At 52.4% G+C, this 15,920-nt stretch overlaps 1 protein-coding gene across 4 annotated transcripts in view; it reads left to right on the top strand.

Moving 5' to 3' along the window:
* The window catches only part of YTHDC2 (YTH N6-methyladenosine RNA binding protein C2), a 55,668-nt gene that overhangs the window by 30,574 nt on the left and 9,174 nt on the right, over positions 1 to 15,920 (top strand). For 3 of the 4 annotated variants that reach the window (XM_078617335.1, XM_078617337.1, XM_078617336.1), the window contains exons 23-30: positions 253 to 458; positions 5,551 to 5,749; positions 8,283 to 8,392; positions 10,752 to 11,164; positions 11,837 to 12,002; positions 12,929 to 13,135; positions 13,742 to 13,924; positions 15,126 to 15,374. In XM_078617335.1, the coding sequence (XP_078473461.1) occupies positions 253 to 458; positions 5,551 to 5,749; positions 8,283 to 8,392; positions 10,752 to 11,164; positions 11,837 to 12,002; positions 12,929 to 13,135; positions 13,742 to 13,924; positions 15,126 to 15,374 (1,733 nt within the window). Of the gene's footprint in view, positions 1 to 252; positions 459 to 5,550; positions 5,750 to 8,282; positions 8,393 to 10,751; positions 11,169 to 11,836; positions 12,003 to 12,928; positions 13,136 to 13,741; positions 13,925 to 15,125; positions 15,375 to 15,920 lie in introns of those variants that run through there. The other variant, XM_078617338.1, reaches the window with a different exon arrangement.

Genomic DNA, 15,920 nt, shown 5'->3' with positions numbered 1-15,920 from the left:
CTCCACATTTAGCATCAATATCACACGTTTAGAGTATTTGGCTACTGCTATAAGTTTCGGCATGATGATAAGCCACTGTTGCGCTATCATTTGTGGCCAGGTTGCTTCTGAACAATAGCGATATAGTTCAGTGGGGCCTTAACTGGTGAAATACATTTTTTTTACAGTTAAGTTTTAAATTAATCTTTCCTGTGTAAGCCAGCGTCACTGACAGTCATATCACTAATAATGATAATAATAATCGCGTGTCAGGTTTCGTGCGGGCGAGAGGCGGGGGCGACATCCGCGACCTCAACACGAACTCGGAGAACTGGCCGGTGGTGAAGGCGGCGCTGGTGGCGGGGCTCTACCCCAACGTGATCCACGTGGACCGCACCAGCCACACGCTCACCACGCAGCTCGAGCGCAGGGTGCGCCTCCACCCTTCCTCCGTGCTCGACCAGCCCGGCTTCAAGAAGGTACCACCGTGTGTGCGCGTGTGTGTGTGTGCGTGCGCGTGTGTGTGCGTGAGCATTTCTGTGAGGTCCTGGGGGAGGGAAAATCTCTCAGCCAGGAAAACATCATGGCACAAAGTGGGGATAACCCTGCTGAGGCTGCGGTGCCTCAAATATTGGAAGAGGTCACCCCCTGTGAGTGGCTGGCTGAGGTACCGGCTGTTGAGGAAGTACTGAGGGCGATCCGGAGTCTGAGACCAGGGAAGGCACCGGGCAGAGATGATCTCCCAGGCGAAATGCTGAGGGAGGGTGGCGTTTGTGCACAGACTGCCCTATATGACATCATAACAACAGTCTGGACCACTGGACGGGTTCCGCAGGACTGGAAGGATGCCCTGGTGGTCCCCCTCTTTAAGAAGGGGGACCGTACCGACTGTAACAACTACAGGGGCATCTCACTCCTCAGTGTGCCGGGTAAGGTCCTGGCAAGGATTATTCAACATCGCCTTGCTAGGCACGCTGAGGAGAGGCTTGCGGAGCCCCAATGTGGTTTCAGGTAAGGGCGGTCCTGCACAGATGCCATATTTTCTGTCCGTCTGCTACAGCAGAGGTGTAGGGAATTCCAAAAAGACCTACATCTCTGCTTTATTGACCTGGTCAAGGCCTATGATACCATCAGTAGGACTGGGCTCTGGGTTGTTCTTCGTGCTTTCGGAGTCCCTGACCCTCTGCTCACGATCATTAAGGACCTTCATGATGGTGAGCGGGCCCGGGTAAAACTACGTGGCCGGGAGTCGGAGCCTTTCCCTGTACACCTTGGGGTGCGACAGGGATGTCCTCTGGCTCCCACATTATTTAACATCTATTTCGACTGCGTAGTTCGTGAAGCCTTCAATAGCTGTACCCGGGGAATTACCATTTGGTACAGATATAATGGGAGGCTGATCGACGCCCGGGTGCGATCAAGGGATGGCTCCCTATTGGTCAACCACGTTATGTATGCCGATGATTTGGTAATAGCTGCTCATTCAGAAGAGGAGTTGGAGACGCTGCTGCTGAGACTGGAGTGTGCCACTAAGAGGTGGGGCCTTACCATCAGCCCCACCAAAACTAAGCACCTGCCTGGGTATTTTGTACCATCGGGCACTCCGCCCCCACAACTCCCAATCGGTGATGGGGCAGTTGTGGAGAGAGTAGAGAGTTTCCCATACCTGGGCAGTGTGCTCATGACCGGCTCCAGTTTATCAGCAGAGGTCTCACTCCGAATCAGTCGAGCGGCAATATCTTTTCATCGGTTGCGTAACGCTGTGTGGAAGCTACCTGGTCTGTCGCTCCGCACGAAGCTTCAGGTCTTCTCGGCCACGGTCATTCCCTCCCTTCTCTACGCTTGCGAAACGTGGACCCCCCTAGTGGAGCATCTTCGCCGGTTGGAAACATTTAGGCTGGCCTGCCTACGATCCATCCTGGGTTTAACCAGGCTGGATTGTGTGAGGAGCTCACAAGTCCTTGAAAGATCTGGGCAAAGTCCCATCAGTGAGCTCCTCCGGCAGACAAGGCTGCGTTGGCTGGGTCATGTAGCCCGCATGCCCAGCCACCGCATGCCTAAACAGCTTTTGTTCGGCCGGATCGAGGGGGCTAAACGGGCGCGGCACGGGCTAGAGAAGAGATGGAGTGATGTGGTACAGGAGGACGTGGAGCTGAGTGGACTTGCCGATGACTGGTACCAGCGGTGTCAAGATCGGCCTCAGTGGAGGAGGCTCGTGAAGGACGCTACTGGGCAGTTGGAGGCAGTCGCCCTCCAACAACAACGGAGGGCGGAGGAGCGACGCTCACAACAACGAGCGGAGCGCCGGGTGGCTAAAGCACAGCAAGTTGGCACAGTAGGGGGCACAGGTGGTGCATCAGCCAGTCATCTCGGTCATCTCGGTCAGTCGACCCGTGGCACCTGGGTCTGCCCCGTGACCTCCTGCCAGCGGGCGTTCGACACTTCACGTGGCCTCAAGGTGCACATGGCCTGGCACAAGCGTCGTGGTGACGTCACCGCCACTTAGTGGCGAATGGCGGTTGTTGTTGTTGTGTGCGTGTGCGTGCGTGCGTGTGTGTGTGCGTGCATGTGTGTGTGTGTGTGCGTGCGTGTGTGTGTGCGTGCGTGCGTGCGTGTGTGCGTGCGTGCGTGTGTGCGTGCGTGCGTGTGTGCGTGCGTGCGTGTGTGTGTGCGTGCGTGTGTGTGTGTGTGTGCGTGTGTGTGCGTGCCTGTGTGTGTGTGCGTGTGTGTGTGCGTGCGTGCGTGTGCGCGCCCTGCAGCTCCGTCCGTGGCAGGGGGGAAGACGGGGCGGCGCATTTGGGGGGATGAGGCTCGAACCTCGCAGCCAGAAGGGGTTGATTCCCGACTCGGGAGACTTTCTGTTGCGTCCAGTTTGTGCTGCCCGAGTTCGATTCCCGTTCACGGCCAACACCAGTGACGATTATCTGAACCGGTCATGGGCCTCCCCAAGGTCGACCCAGCCTCAAATGAGTACCTGGTGCGGTGTGTAAACATCGCCACGAGGGAGACAAAGGTGGCAAGACGTGGTTTTGGCCACCCACTGCTTAGTGTGCCGTTACGGCCTTTATAGATGCTTGCTAACAGTACTTGTCCCAACAGTCTGTTCAGGCTATACGGGGATCTTTTTTTGTTTAAGTTTGTGTATGAGTGTAGGTGTGTGATTATGAGTGTAGGGAGCAGTAGTGTAGTGGTTAGCACACTGCGCTATGAACCTGGCGACCCGAGTTCGATTCCCACTCATCATCAATATCAATGGCAAATATTTGAACCGGTCCTGGGCCTCCCCTAGGTCAACTCAGCCTTACAAAGGAGTACCTTGTGTAGTGTGTAAACATCAGCACTGGGGAGACAAAGGCGGCCGGACATGATGGTGGCCACCCACCCCCTCAAGGCGGTCACTTACAGCGCTTGCCCCATCAGTCTGTTCAGGTTATTTGGGGAATTTTTTTCTTTGTCTTCTTTGTGAGGAAAGATACATTTTCGTGGTTACATTTCAATTGTTCTGGTGGCATCGTGTTATCCTGAGGTGCAGTAGACCTTATAACCATGTAGAGCAGTGGCACAGTGGTTAACGCACTTCGATATGAACCCAGCAGCAACCTGAATTCAGTTCCAAGCCATGCCTAACTACTAACATGCGTGGTGAGTGATGTATCATGAACTGCCCTGTCCACCCCTTCCCCCGCCAAACTAACCGCGCACTGGCCAGCGTGGTGAAGTATGGTCATATAACCCCCACGACCTGCACGGTGTGGGGAGGCCCTCATCCAGCAGTGGATTGACATGATGGCCTGTACAATATGCGTGATGGTAACTACCTTCCTGGTATGCAGGAGGTCGTGGGTTCGATCCTGACACACGTATATTTGGAGTTTGCATGTTCTCTCCGTGGTCGCTGCAATACATTTTCACATGATAGCCACTTTGTTTAGCTTTCATTTGTGGCCAGGCCGCTTCTGCAAAAGAGCTATCTAGCTAAGTGGGATTTACCTGGTGAAATAAAACATAGTTCAGTTGAATCGATTTAAAGCCAATCTTATTGTATGGTATTATGTTCTGGAGTGACTTTTGTGATATGCGCATGGCCACAAGCCACTTGCCTAAATAGGATGAGCTTTTTTATTCTCGTGTTGGCAGCGCTACCCTGCAGACATAAATATTGCGTTTGCGGAAATTGATGGGTCAAAAGTGGACGGAGAATGGGGGGGCGGCAGATTCTCGAGACCCCATGGGGATTTTTTTCACTTTGTGTGTTTTTATCTTAACTCATCTGGAAGTATTTGTTTTGGTGATGTTTTTTTTGGTCCGGGAGAGTGCAGCGATTATTATAGTTATGAAAGGTAAAGGTGCAGCCCTGCAATTGCTTGTTCACGTCCTTGGAAGAGGCCTTCTCTAGAGGGAGCTCGCGAGGGTTCTTGTCAAGGCTATTTTTGGCCTTGTCTTTCACGCTGGCCACTATGTTCTTGGAAGAGGTGGGAGTACCCACACTTTACCCCACCCACAGGTGGCGGAGGTGGGCGGTAGGAGGGGGGCGGTGAATTAAAGGAACTTTGTTTCAATTCCCGCCCCTGGGATATGGAATCGAACAGGCGACCCCCTGGAGTGCAAGGCCGGTGTGCTAACCAGCCCGCCAGCCAGCGCGCTAACCAACCACGCTAACCACGATCCATTATTTAAGTTAACGCTAATAATTTACAGCTCCTTTGTCAACCCACTGTTGGAGGAAGACCTTCATACACTATGATGTCGGTCATAGGGGTTGTTTGACCATACTTGAGCGCACACTGATGACATTGCAGGTGTTTGAAGGTGGGGGAGGACTGCCCGGTCCCACTGTTGGCCCACGCGATCGTCGTCTGTCCTTTATTGTACCGGAGCGTTGGGCTTTGTTTGGGAGAAAACCGGGCGACCGACAAACACACACAGGAGTGGATTTTCTTGTTTACTATTGATTTATGTTCATGCAGTGTTTCTGGGTTTCTCACGTGATACAGTTGTTGATGCTGCTCTGCCTTTATTTTTGTATCATTGCTGTACCTTACATTTTTTTTGGTGTGGTTTTGCTATTTGTGATTTTGGTGACCCAGGGTGGTCTTGCAAATGAGAGTCACCTTAGACCTCACCCGGTTACACAAACTGAACTTGACTCGCATCACAATAACTCTGTACAGGTTAGACTTTGCGAGAGGTCCGAACGGATTCTTTGTCTCAATTCATGATGCTAACAGCAGTTGGGATGAAACTGGGGAATTCTTTTTATACACATTACCTCAGATATGCTTACATTTTTTAAGGTTTTCCAAGAAAATACAGGTTCAGCGTTTAAGCAGACGCGCGGGGCATCATTCAGTCAAGTGAGTGACACGCAAAGTTGATGAGCGCTAAATGGAAGCATTGTTTGAATTTATTGCAAGGATGCTGCTGCACAAAGGTCAACGAGTGGATGAGACAGTATTGGAGTAACCGAGGAGACAACGGGGTTCGCGAACACGTAATGTTTTCAACATCGGCGTGTCTGCTTTCCCACCCCCTGCCCTCCCCCCTCCCGTGTCTCCTTATCGTGCGCGGCAGTCCTCCCCCTCGGAGGAGGGCATTCCGGAGGGAGTGGCGGCGCTTCCCACGGACTGGCTGGTGTTCGGCGAGATGACGCGGGTGCACCGCCTGGCGAGTGCTCGCTGCGTCACCGCCGTGAGCCCCGTGGCGGTGGCTCTGTTCGCCGGCCCCTCTCGCCTGCCCGCCTCCGCCCTCCAGGGACCGTCGTCGACGCACGGTGTGTACGCCGCGGCCGGTGCCACCGGCGACGATGCCGACGCAGCCGGCGCTTCTGCGGTCACCGCCACCACTGCCACTACCAACAATACCAGCCACCAAATGCCACCACCATCAACAGACACCACCACTCACCACCACTGCCACTACCAATAATACCAAATGCCACCACCATCAACAGACACCACCACTCACCACCACTGCCAACAATAGCCACCGCCCTGCCTTCACTGTAAACACTTCGCAGCACCAAACAAAGACTAAGGGAAATATTCCCCGTATAGCCTTAAGATACCTTTGAGGCAAGTGTTATTAGCAAGTACCGATGAAGGCCGGCACGGCTAACAAGGGGGTGGGTGGCCAGCACCACGTGAGGCCACCTTTCTCTCCCCAGCGGCGATGTTTACACACTGCGCCGGGTACTCCTTTGAGGCTGAGTCGACCTAGGGGAGACATAGGGGAGGCCCAGGAGCGGTTCAGATGATCGTCACCGGTGGCCGTGTGCCAGAATCGAACTCGGGTCGCCGGGTTTGTAGTGCAGCATGCTGACCGCTCTACTGCCGGCTCCTCACTAATACCACCTAAGATAAACATCTCGTGTGTTCTACAGAAACTGTTGTGGAAAGTGCTGTTAGCGATCGTCGATTATGGTTGACATGGGTCACGGAGGGGAGGTGTGGCCACCACCACACCTGGATGATGTTTGCACACGGCACCAGGCACTCATTTCAGGCTGAGTCGATCCGACAGGAGTCCGAGGATCGGTTCAGATATTCATCACCGATGTTTGGCTGTGAGCGGGAATCGAAATCGGGTTACCGGGTTTTGTAGCAAGGTGCGCGTTTATAGCAGCCAAATACTCTACACAAATGTTTGTAACAGGGCTGTCCTGTTAGATGTTGTTAATGACTCGGGTAAAGTTGTTTTTAAATGTTACTAGCCAGAAAGAACCCTTTATCGTTTATCTGTCATGTGATGCCCCCTGGTGGATTTAGTTTTACTTAATCGAGAGCACGGAGAATGACAAAAATCAAACTAAACCGACGGAGGCGCACAGAAGCATGGAGAAAAATGGTTTCTGTGAATTACTCGGAGAGCGAGAGAGGCGGACGCCTGGGTTGGAGATCGTGCGCAGAAAACACACAAATCAAACATTACAAACCATGCAGTGTAAGTGGCATCGACCAAGCATCCCAATGCCGAAACAAAAATACTTCCATATTATCATATAAAAAATGCAAACTCAATTTTACGAAGTGCCTTTAAAAGTCTAAATCTCAATACTCGATTTGGATTACACACAACAACATCACCCCCCCCCATTCCCCCTACTGTGAAAAACTTGGCAGGACCCTCCTGAAAAATAATTCTTGAGACTCGGCAAGGCTTTCCTGCATAAAATGAGCATAATCATGACAATATAGAGGCTCCGCATTGACCAGTTAATCGCTATAAAGGATGCATAATTTAGAGTTTTTTGGGGGTTAGATCGGAGTAAATATAAATGTGTTGTTAAACCGCGATCTAACCCAAAAATAACTCTTTATAATGGATAATATTGGTCACGAAAGCCTACACATTAAACCGCTTTAAGTGGATTTTTGGGTTAGATCGCTTAAATATAAATGTGTCATTAAACCCGCCACCACCCAACACAGCCAATTAGTAAGGTTGTCATGTAAACAGAATATGCCAATTCGTTACTAGTACAGCACACTGGCGTCTTGGATAGAAAATCCACAACATTTATAATCTGAGAACGACATTTCGCCAGTAATTACAACTCGTATCATGAGGTCGTGAAAGCCGACGTGTTAAACTGCTGTAAGAGTTGATTTCCGAGAGCCGAGGTAGATGATGGATTGGCAGTCAGAGGAGAGAACATACTCGCAGGGAATGAGCATTATAGGGAGAGGGGGCACCGCCCAGTATACAGGAGGTGGTGTGTTCGATGCCGACCCTGACGCCTGCTGTATAGTTTCAGTTTGCGTGTCTCTCTCCCCGTGTTTGCGTGGCTTTTTCCCCTGGTCCTCCGGTTGCCCTCCACATTTTGAATCATACGTTGAGAGTATTTGGCTGCTGTAAATGTCCACATGTTAAGCCGCTGTTGAGCTATAATTTGTGGCCAGGTTGCTTCTGAAAAAGAGCTACATAGCTCAGTGGGCCTTACACCTGCTAAAATAAAAATAGTATATATGTATGTATGTTGAACTTATTTCACAATGTACGTAGCCAACCGTGCTTAATCGGAGGTGTGGAGGAACGACAACAAACTAAACACAAAAAGCAGTTTTTAAAGAAATTAGTTTTCAATTGATAGTGCTTAAATAGATGAAGCGTTGAAATTGGCTCGTGTGCAGGTCACAACTCGGTGTTTATAAGCCGGTGGTCATGGGCCGGTGGTCACGGGCCGGTGATCACAAGCTGGTGGTCACGGGCTCGTGGTCACGCGCCGGTGGTTACGGGCCGGTGATCACGGGCTGGTGGTCACGGCTGCGACGGTGACCGCGTCTTGCGTGAACGTGCGTGTGCAGTGGAGGGGATTCCCTACGATAGCAGCGACAGCGAGATGGAGGAGATACCGTCGGTGAAAACGGCCGTTCTGCATCTCGACGAGTGGATCAACTTCAAGTTGGACCCCGAGGTGAGGGACGCCGCCACCGCCATCATCGTCGTCAGCCGTGGTCATATCCGCTGCTGGATGATGAATGTGTAGAGTTGCTTTTGTCACTGCCGGATGAAAGCCTCCCCATGCCGCCACCGCCGCCACCACCTCTCAATCGTGCAGTGCAACAGCAACAACAACCCGTCCAGCACCTGGACGCAAACGCTCATCGCTCCGTCTCCATGGTGGACGTACTCTCGGACACGTGGCTGCCGCTCCGTTATTATTCTTGATCGTCGGCCTGTATCGAACCCTTCTAGCGGCGCGTCCTTCCCAAGCCCTCTGCCCGTCCTTATTGCTGCGCTGCCAACGGCGTCATTACAAGCTGCGTGTGTGTGTCTGGTCTCTCAGCGGTGGACGTACTCTCTTGGCTGCCGCTTCGTTATAATTCCTGACCGTTGTCCATCTTCGCTTCTTCACCGTGGCACCTCCTGCCCAAGCCCTCCCTCTGCTTTCTGAACAGTTTAGTATGATGTCATAAACCTCACAATAAAGGGGTTTTTTGGGGTTAGATTGTGTTGAATATAAATATGTCGTTAACCCACCAGCACCCGACAGCCAATTTTAGTAAGGTTTGTCACGTCGAACAAAACGTGCAAATTAGTTACTGCTTCAGCCCACCGGTGTGTTGGAGAGTAAATCCACAACATTCACAATTTGAGTACTGTGACATTTCGCTGGTAATTACATTCAGTTTCGATTTAAAGCTTTCGTGACTGCAGGGATTCATATTCTTGGATCTTTCGGTAAAGTCACCTGAGGACGGCTGCTTGTGTTGTGGCCGAAATGTGAGAATTTTATTATGTTTTATTTGTATTATTTCCCTTCTACGTGACTTTACCGAAAGATCCAAGAATATGAATTACATTCAGCTTCATCAGGCGATTTTACCAGAAGTGGGCCGAAGTAGTCACCAATTGGCAAGTTTTTATTTACGTCACAAATCTTCCTAATTGGCCTCGTCGGGTAGTGGTGGGTTAACGACACATTTACGCGATCCAACCCCATAAAAACCTTTTATGTATAATATTGGTCGTGGAATCCCTACTACTCCTACTACGTGTGAAATTTGTCATTAACCTGCGCGTGCTTTCTCGTTTACATGTGCGTCTCTCAGTGTAATTCCCAGCACGAGTGAGGCTATGAACACCAAAATATCTGACAAGAAGCTAAAAATCTGTTGACGCTGTTGTGTTTTTTTTTGCTTGCTAAGAGCCTACGTGCTAAACTGCTTTTTAAGAGTTGACTGCATGGCACCGAGCGCTTCATTGAGACGGCTGAGATCCTGGGTTCACAACCTGCTCTTTAGACCGCCTGCGATTACACTGGGTGGGCACAAGCGTGGCGATTTGATGGTTTCAGCCCGGCTACCGATGGCCGTACAAACACCCCATCATATTTATCCTGGTGGTTTTTGTATGCAATTTGGCTAAATCGAGGAATCAGTTTTACATCCGGCTTAATTACAACCGACTCTGTTGCTAGTCTATGGGTCTCTCTGTGAAGGAGCGTGTCTCTGTGGGGCGCCACGCTGACGAGATGTTAACTACCTCGCCTGGTATTGCAGGAGGGCGTGGGTTCAATCCCGACCCTGGCGCCTGCTGTATATTTGCAGTTTGCGTGTTTCCCCCTTGGTCGTGTGGATTTTTCTCTGGGTTCTCTGGTTTTTCCCTCCACATTTAGAATTAACATGCATGCCGAGTATTTGGCTGCTGAATGTCCACGTGATAAGCCACTTTGTTGAGATATCAGTTGTGGCCAGGTTCCTTCCCGAAAAGTAGCTATGTAGCTCAGTGGGCCTTACCTGGTAAAATAAAAAGTTTAGTTTTAATTTGCAGAAGAGTTGGCGAGGCTTTCCTGGGGAAACAAGCATCGTCATATTAATACAAATGTACTTATAAGAATCATTTACATACAAACAAACCTGTCCCTATATCCAGTTGCCTGTTCGGACCGAGAGTCGTAAGTTCAACCGCCGGGCAATAGATGGCAGTGGTGGCATCTACATCTGCAGAACGTGAAGGGCCAGTGGCATCTACACCTACAGGAGATTATACAACTTTTAAATCCATCCCCGGTGTTTAGTGCACATGCCGTACACCATGTTAGGAATCGACAGGAGTAAAGTTGGACTTACGAACAAATCGACTTTCGGACAGACCTCTGGAATCATTCTCTCTGACCTCTGGAACTTAACTCGTTCGTAAGTAGAGGAATCACTGTTCCTACAACCCTTGCTGCTCCTGCCTCCACAGCGCTGGGCGATTGATCCTCCACAGCGCTGGGCGATTGATCCTCCTGCACGCCCTCCGCTCCCCTCCGCCCCCCCCCCCGCCAGGCGGCGAACCTGCTGCTGCAGCTGCGGCAGAAGTGGCACACGCTGTTCGTGCGCCGCATGCGGGCGCCGTCGCGCGCCTGGTCGCAGGCGGACGAGGCGACGGTGAGCGCCGTCATCGCGGCGCTCGCCTGCGAGGACGAGGCCCTCGGCCTGCAGCAGCCTACCGGCATCGGCCAGCGGCCGCGGCCGGTCGTTCCCGAGGAGCCGCACTTTGCGCCGTCCACGACGGTGCGGGGGGCCGCGGCGAGGTGTTCGCCCCCGGCACCCGCGGTGGCGGCGGCGGCGGCGGCTTCGTGGAGGGCCGATCGCAGCCGGAAGAGCGGCGGTGGTGGCGGCAATGGCGGCGGTGGTGGTGGTGGAGCCGGTGGTGGTGGTGGGGCCGAGACGACTGAGGAGTTGCTGGTGGCCGAGATGTGAGGCCTTGATCATTTTTCTTTTATTTATCGGGCAGGGAGGTCGGTGGCAGTTGTTGTGTAGATAACACAAATCTGCGGGTCTCTGTGTGAATGTGTAGGTCTTTTTCCCGTAAGTCTGTAGGTCTCCAGGTGAGTGTAAACAGACCTCTGTACATCATTGGCTTAGATCTTCAACTCGATAGACTTGCAACACGGATGTGAGAGGTCGTCGCGTCCGTGGCCTGACAGGAGAAATAAAAAAAACGATGACTGATCACTCCGAAACCAGTTTAACACATAGTAGGCTTTCGCGACCAATATTTTCCGTAATAGTGGTTTTTAGGTTAGATCCCATAAATATTCATGTGCCGTTAAATTCGCCACCACCCGACGCAGCCAATTAGTATGGTTTTTCACGTAAACAAAGCGTGCCAATTCGTTACTAGTACTGCACACCGGTTGTGTCGGAGAGTAAACCCACTACAACCTTTACAATTCGAGTACCGTGACGTTTCGCCAGTAATTACAACTAGCATCAGCTAATGCTATAATTGGCACGTTTTGTTTGCGTGGCAAACCTTACTAATTTGCTGCGTCGGGCGGTGGCGGGTTTAACGACACATTTATATTGAAACAATCTCACCCAAAACCCTCCATTATGCACTGCGAAACCGCTGGGCGTGTCCGCAGGTCCAGGGTGGTGCTCCCCCCGCCCGGGTTCCAGCAGCTGAAGCCGCAGCAGCAGCAGGGCCCGCCGCTCCTCGATCGTCGGTCGGCCGCTCACAGGGGCAACGGCGCCGTCGCTGCCGTCGCCGTCGCTCCCCCTGTCGCCGCCTCACCGCCCGCCTCCGCCAAGGTGACGCCCTCGCGTGTGCTGCCTGCCGCTTATGTAACGCGTTCGGGTTTTTTTTTTAAGTTTGTCCACGCGCGGAGATGAGCCGCGTCAGCTCCACGCACCGCGTCCGCCCTCCCTTTAGTCCTCTGCCCAGCGGTGGAAAATCACAGCCGCCTCCATCCTGTCGGATCCATTTAGCTTTCTTCCTCCCTGCCTCCTTCGAGTCTTCAAGCAGCATCCTCTTAGTGCCTCTTTCCCCAACATCCATAACCCTTCTAGAATTTTGAAAACTTAAATGTATTTAGAACTGCTCGTTGTGTTTAGTGTGTTTGTCCTTCCCCCGCACTTCCGTTTAGCGCGGTTGGCTGTGAACGGTGCAAAAGAAGTTCAGCATCCGTACAACTTCCTTCAGCCAGCTCTCACCTCGGAGAAAGTGCCCAATGCACGTGTTTAGCCCTTTCTGGGTCATTGTCGTCGTCACACACACACACACACCATCATCGCACGCAGTAACATCACCAGATCGCGTAAATATATAAATGTGTCCTTAAACTCGCCACCACCCGACACAGCCAATTAGTAAGATGTGTCACGTAAACAGAACATGCCAATTCGTTACTGGTACAGCACCCACCGGTGTGTAGGAGAGCAAAGCCACAACGTTTACAATCTTAGTACGACGTTTCGCCAGTAATTACAAACGGCATTATCAAGCGGCGGACAGATTTGTGGAGAAAACCCTTCCTTCCAGAACTTCCTTCATGCAGCCCGCACCGCTGAGAATGTACCCCAATCCACATCCTTACCCTCGCCTAGATTATGCGCTGCGTGCTATGCCCACGAACGAACCCCTTCAATCGACTCAAACCCCTCGCGGGGCCCCCTTCCTGTGCCGTTCAGTTAATTTTTCCGCCCGTCCGTTCTCGCCGGCTTGGCCCCGCCACCAGGGTCCGAAGCCTCCGTCTCCGCGGCGGGCGCCGGCGAGCGTGCGCTACTTCGTCATGAAGAGCAGCAACATGCGCAACCTGGAGCTGTCGCAGCAGAGGGGCATCTGGTCGACGACGCCTGCCAACGAGCAGAAACTGAACCGCGCGTTCCTCTCGTGCCCCGTAGTCTACCTCGTCTTCTCCGTGCAGGGCTCCGGACACTTCCAGGTTTGTTGCCGAGGCATCCGGCGGCGCTTGGCAGGGGTGGTGGTGGTGGTGGTGGTGGGGGGGCGGTGAAGGTGGATCAAAACGACCCTCCGTAACTGGACAGAGCTTCGTAGAGCTCATCGGATTCCTCTTACTGCAGTCAAAATAAAGATTCTGAATTGTTTGGTACGTTTGGTGTTGTTGGCGCTGTTGTCATAGTGCAGGGCCATCACGAAGGAAGGCAACGTGTTACGGCCCTCGCCTGGTACGCAGGAGGTCGTGGGTTCGATCCCGACCCTAACGCCTGCTGTATATTTGGAGTTTGCGTCTCTCTTTATCTTTTCCCGCAGTCGTTTGTATTTTTCTCCCGGGTCCTCCGGTTTTTCCCACCACGTTTAGAAAAAGCTTAGAGTATTTGGCTGCTGCAAATTCCCACGCGATGAGCCATTTCGTTGAGCACTCATTTGTGGCCGGGTCGCTACTGAAAAAGCGCTTTATAGCTCAGCGGGCCTCACCTGGTAAAATAAAAAAAAAAATGTTTAAATCCACAAAAATACTACGCGCCGTAGAATCGATGCACGACGAGCGAGCGTCCCGGGTTGGGCGCGACGGTGGCTGTGTCCGCAGGGCTACGCGCGCATGGTGTCGGAGATCGGCAAGGAGCGTTGCCAGGAGTGGGGCTCCCCCGCGCTGGGCGGAGTGTTTCGGGTGCTGTGGCTGTACCTGGGCGGGATCCCCTTCCAGCAGGTGCAGCACCTGCTCAACCCGTGGAACGACAACAAGAGGGTGCAGATCAGCCGCGACGGGCAGGTGAGCCTTCGTCCCCCCCTGCCGCCCCCCCTCCCCTTACCCCATGGAGTTCGAGAAGCTTTCCATGGCTGTACCGGAGGAATTTCCACCAGCTCTCAGACCTCCTGTAAATTACGTGATATGTGTGGTCCCCCCCCCCTCTCTCTGAAACCATTCCATGCCCTCTGTGACAACACACAGAGCTCTTTGCAGCACACGTCTGGCTCGCTCATTCTCTCTCTTCCCTCCACTCTCATCATCATCATCTCCCTCTTGCCGCCGATATCTTGGCCTGGTCATTCCTTCTCCTCCTCCCTCCCTTCCTGCCTTTCCCCCTCATCTCTACCTGCTGTTCATCTTGAGCCGTGCCTCCTCCTCTTTTTCCGTCTTGGGGACCTCCTTCCCACTTCATCCTTGACTCTTCACTCCATACATTCTATTCTTGACTCTTCATCCCTTCCCGGTAGTGTGCCCTGGGTAAAACCCATCCGAACGGAAACATCAATACAGGCTGAAAACAAATAGGTTTTGCAGCGGCACACGCAGCGTTGCACAAAGTCACTGAATGTGTGGCCATTTTTGTCATTTAGGTCACCGGCACAGACATTTGAGAAAATTATGGCCATCCCAAAAATGTTGCCTCTAGGCGAGTGCTAATTGCATTTATGCAAAGTGTCAAGGTACAAGTCCTCTCCGTACATGGGTCTCCCAGGGGAATATGGCAGCAGCGAACAGTGATTACTGGTGTGCTGATGATTCCTCATGCCGATGAAACCGGTCTACAGTTGTCCTTGTTTCACTGCTGTCTGTTGGGACGGCCACATTTTCTCAACTCTCTTGATTCAGTGGTTTTAAACGGAAAATTGGCACACATTCAGTTACTATGAGCTGGTGGTCTGGGTAAGGCTGAGAGTTTTTGTATGCAGTTGTGCATACCTTTGTGTGGTTAAATCTGCGCATGACTGTTGTGATGGCGGTGCCCTTGATACAGACGGTGGTGGCACGCGTGGGGAGCGATAGTGTAGCTGTGAGCCATACTTTGTTGGTGCCACGTGTGTGGCAGTGATGATGGGTAACGGTGCTTGTGATGGTCGTCACGGTGCATGCGGTTTATTTCTGTGCTCGCGATGATGTTGTGGGAGGGCACGTGGCGGTGACATTGGCATGACGTGGCGTTATTGCTGAGGCCGACTAATTACGACTCTGGGGATGTCCATTACAGGAGCTTGAGACTCAGGTTGGAGAACAGCTGCTCAAGTTGTGGGACAGATGGCCCCGTGCCGGTGGCGGCGGCGGCGGCGGCGGTGGTGGCGGTGGTGGCGGTGGTGGCGGCGGTGGTGGTGACGGTGGCGGTGGTGTCGTGGGTGCCACTGGTGCCGCTGCCAGTGCTGATGACTACACGGCGGAGCTAATTGGAAGCAGAGAAACACGCACCCCGGCAGATGGGAACCCCCTCTACTCGAGGGCTGTGGTAAATTTTGTATTTTTATTCCCGTCAAAATAAGTAGTGATGAAAACGATAATATTTATTTTCCTTGGGAAATTGAATTCCCTTGACGAGTTGTGGCACGTGGGGGGAGACCCGGAGAACCCGGAGACAACCCATTCATACGAGAGCGTCACACTCGCAGATGTCGGCAGCAAGGTTTTTGTGTTTTTGTCCTGTCACCTCCTGAATGCCTCTCAGGCACAAGCCCACAGCACCTGGCACATCCCCAGTCTTAACCAGGCTTCAAACCTGCTTCACTTTGGAGAATCACACGACAAAATAATCTTGTTTAAAAATCCAAACTGCGAATGGCATGTAAATGCACCCTCGTATTCATGTACACGTTCCGCTCACTGGAGATCATCCGTGCTGGGCTAAACGCGGGTCTCTGCGGCACGTTTATGGGTTGTGCCCACCGTGCGTTTGCGTGCACGGTGATGCCCCACGTTTCAGCGCGCGTGGTGGGAGCTTCTCCCGGCAGTGCATAACTTGTACTGTCTGTACGTTGAACTTCTTTTGCACCGTACG

Source organism: Lampetra planeri, chromosome 53, assembly GCF_965212315.1.
Source record: "Lampetra planeri chromosome 53, kcLamPlan1.2.h2, whole genome shotgun sequence".
Classification (NCBI taxonomy): domain Eukaryota; kingdom Metazoa; phylum Chordata; class Hyperoartia; order Petromyzontiformes; family Petromyzontidae; genus Lampetra; species Lampetra planeri.
Note: the sequence above shows the minus strand (reverse complement) of the source record. Positions and strands in the feature narration are given on the sequence as shown.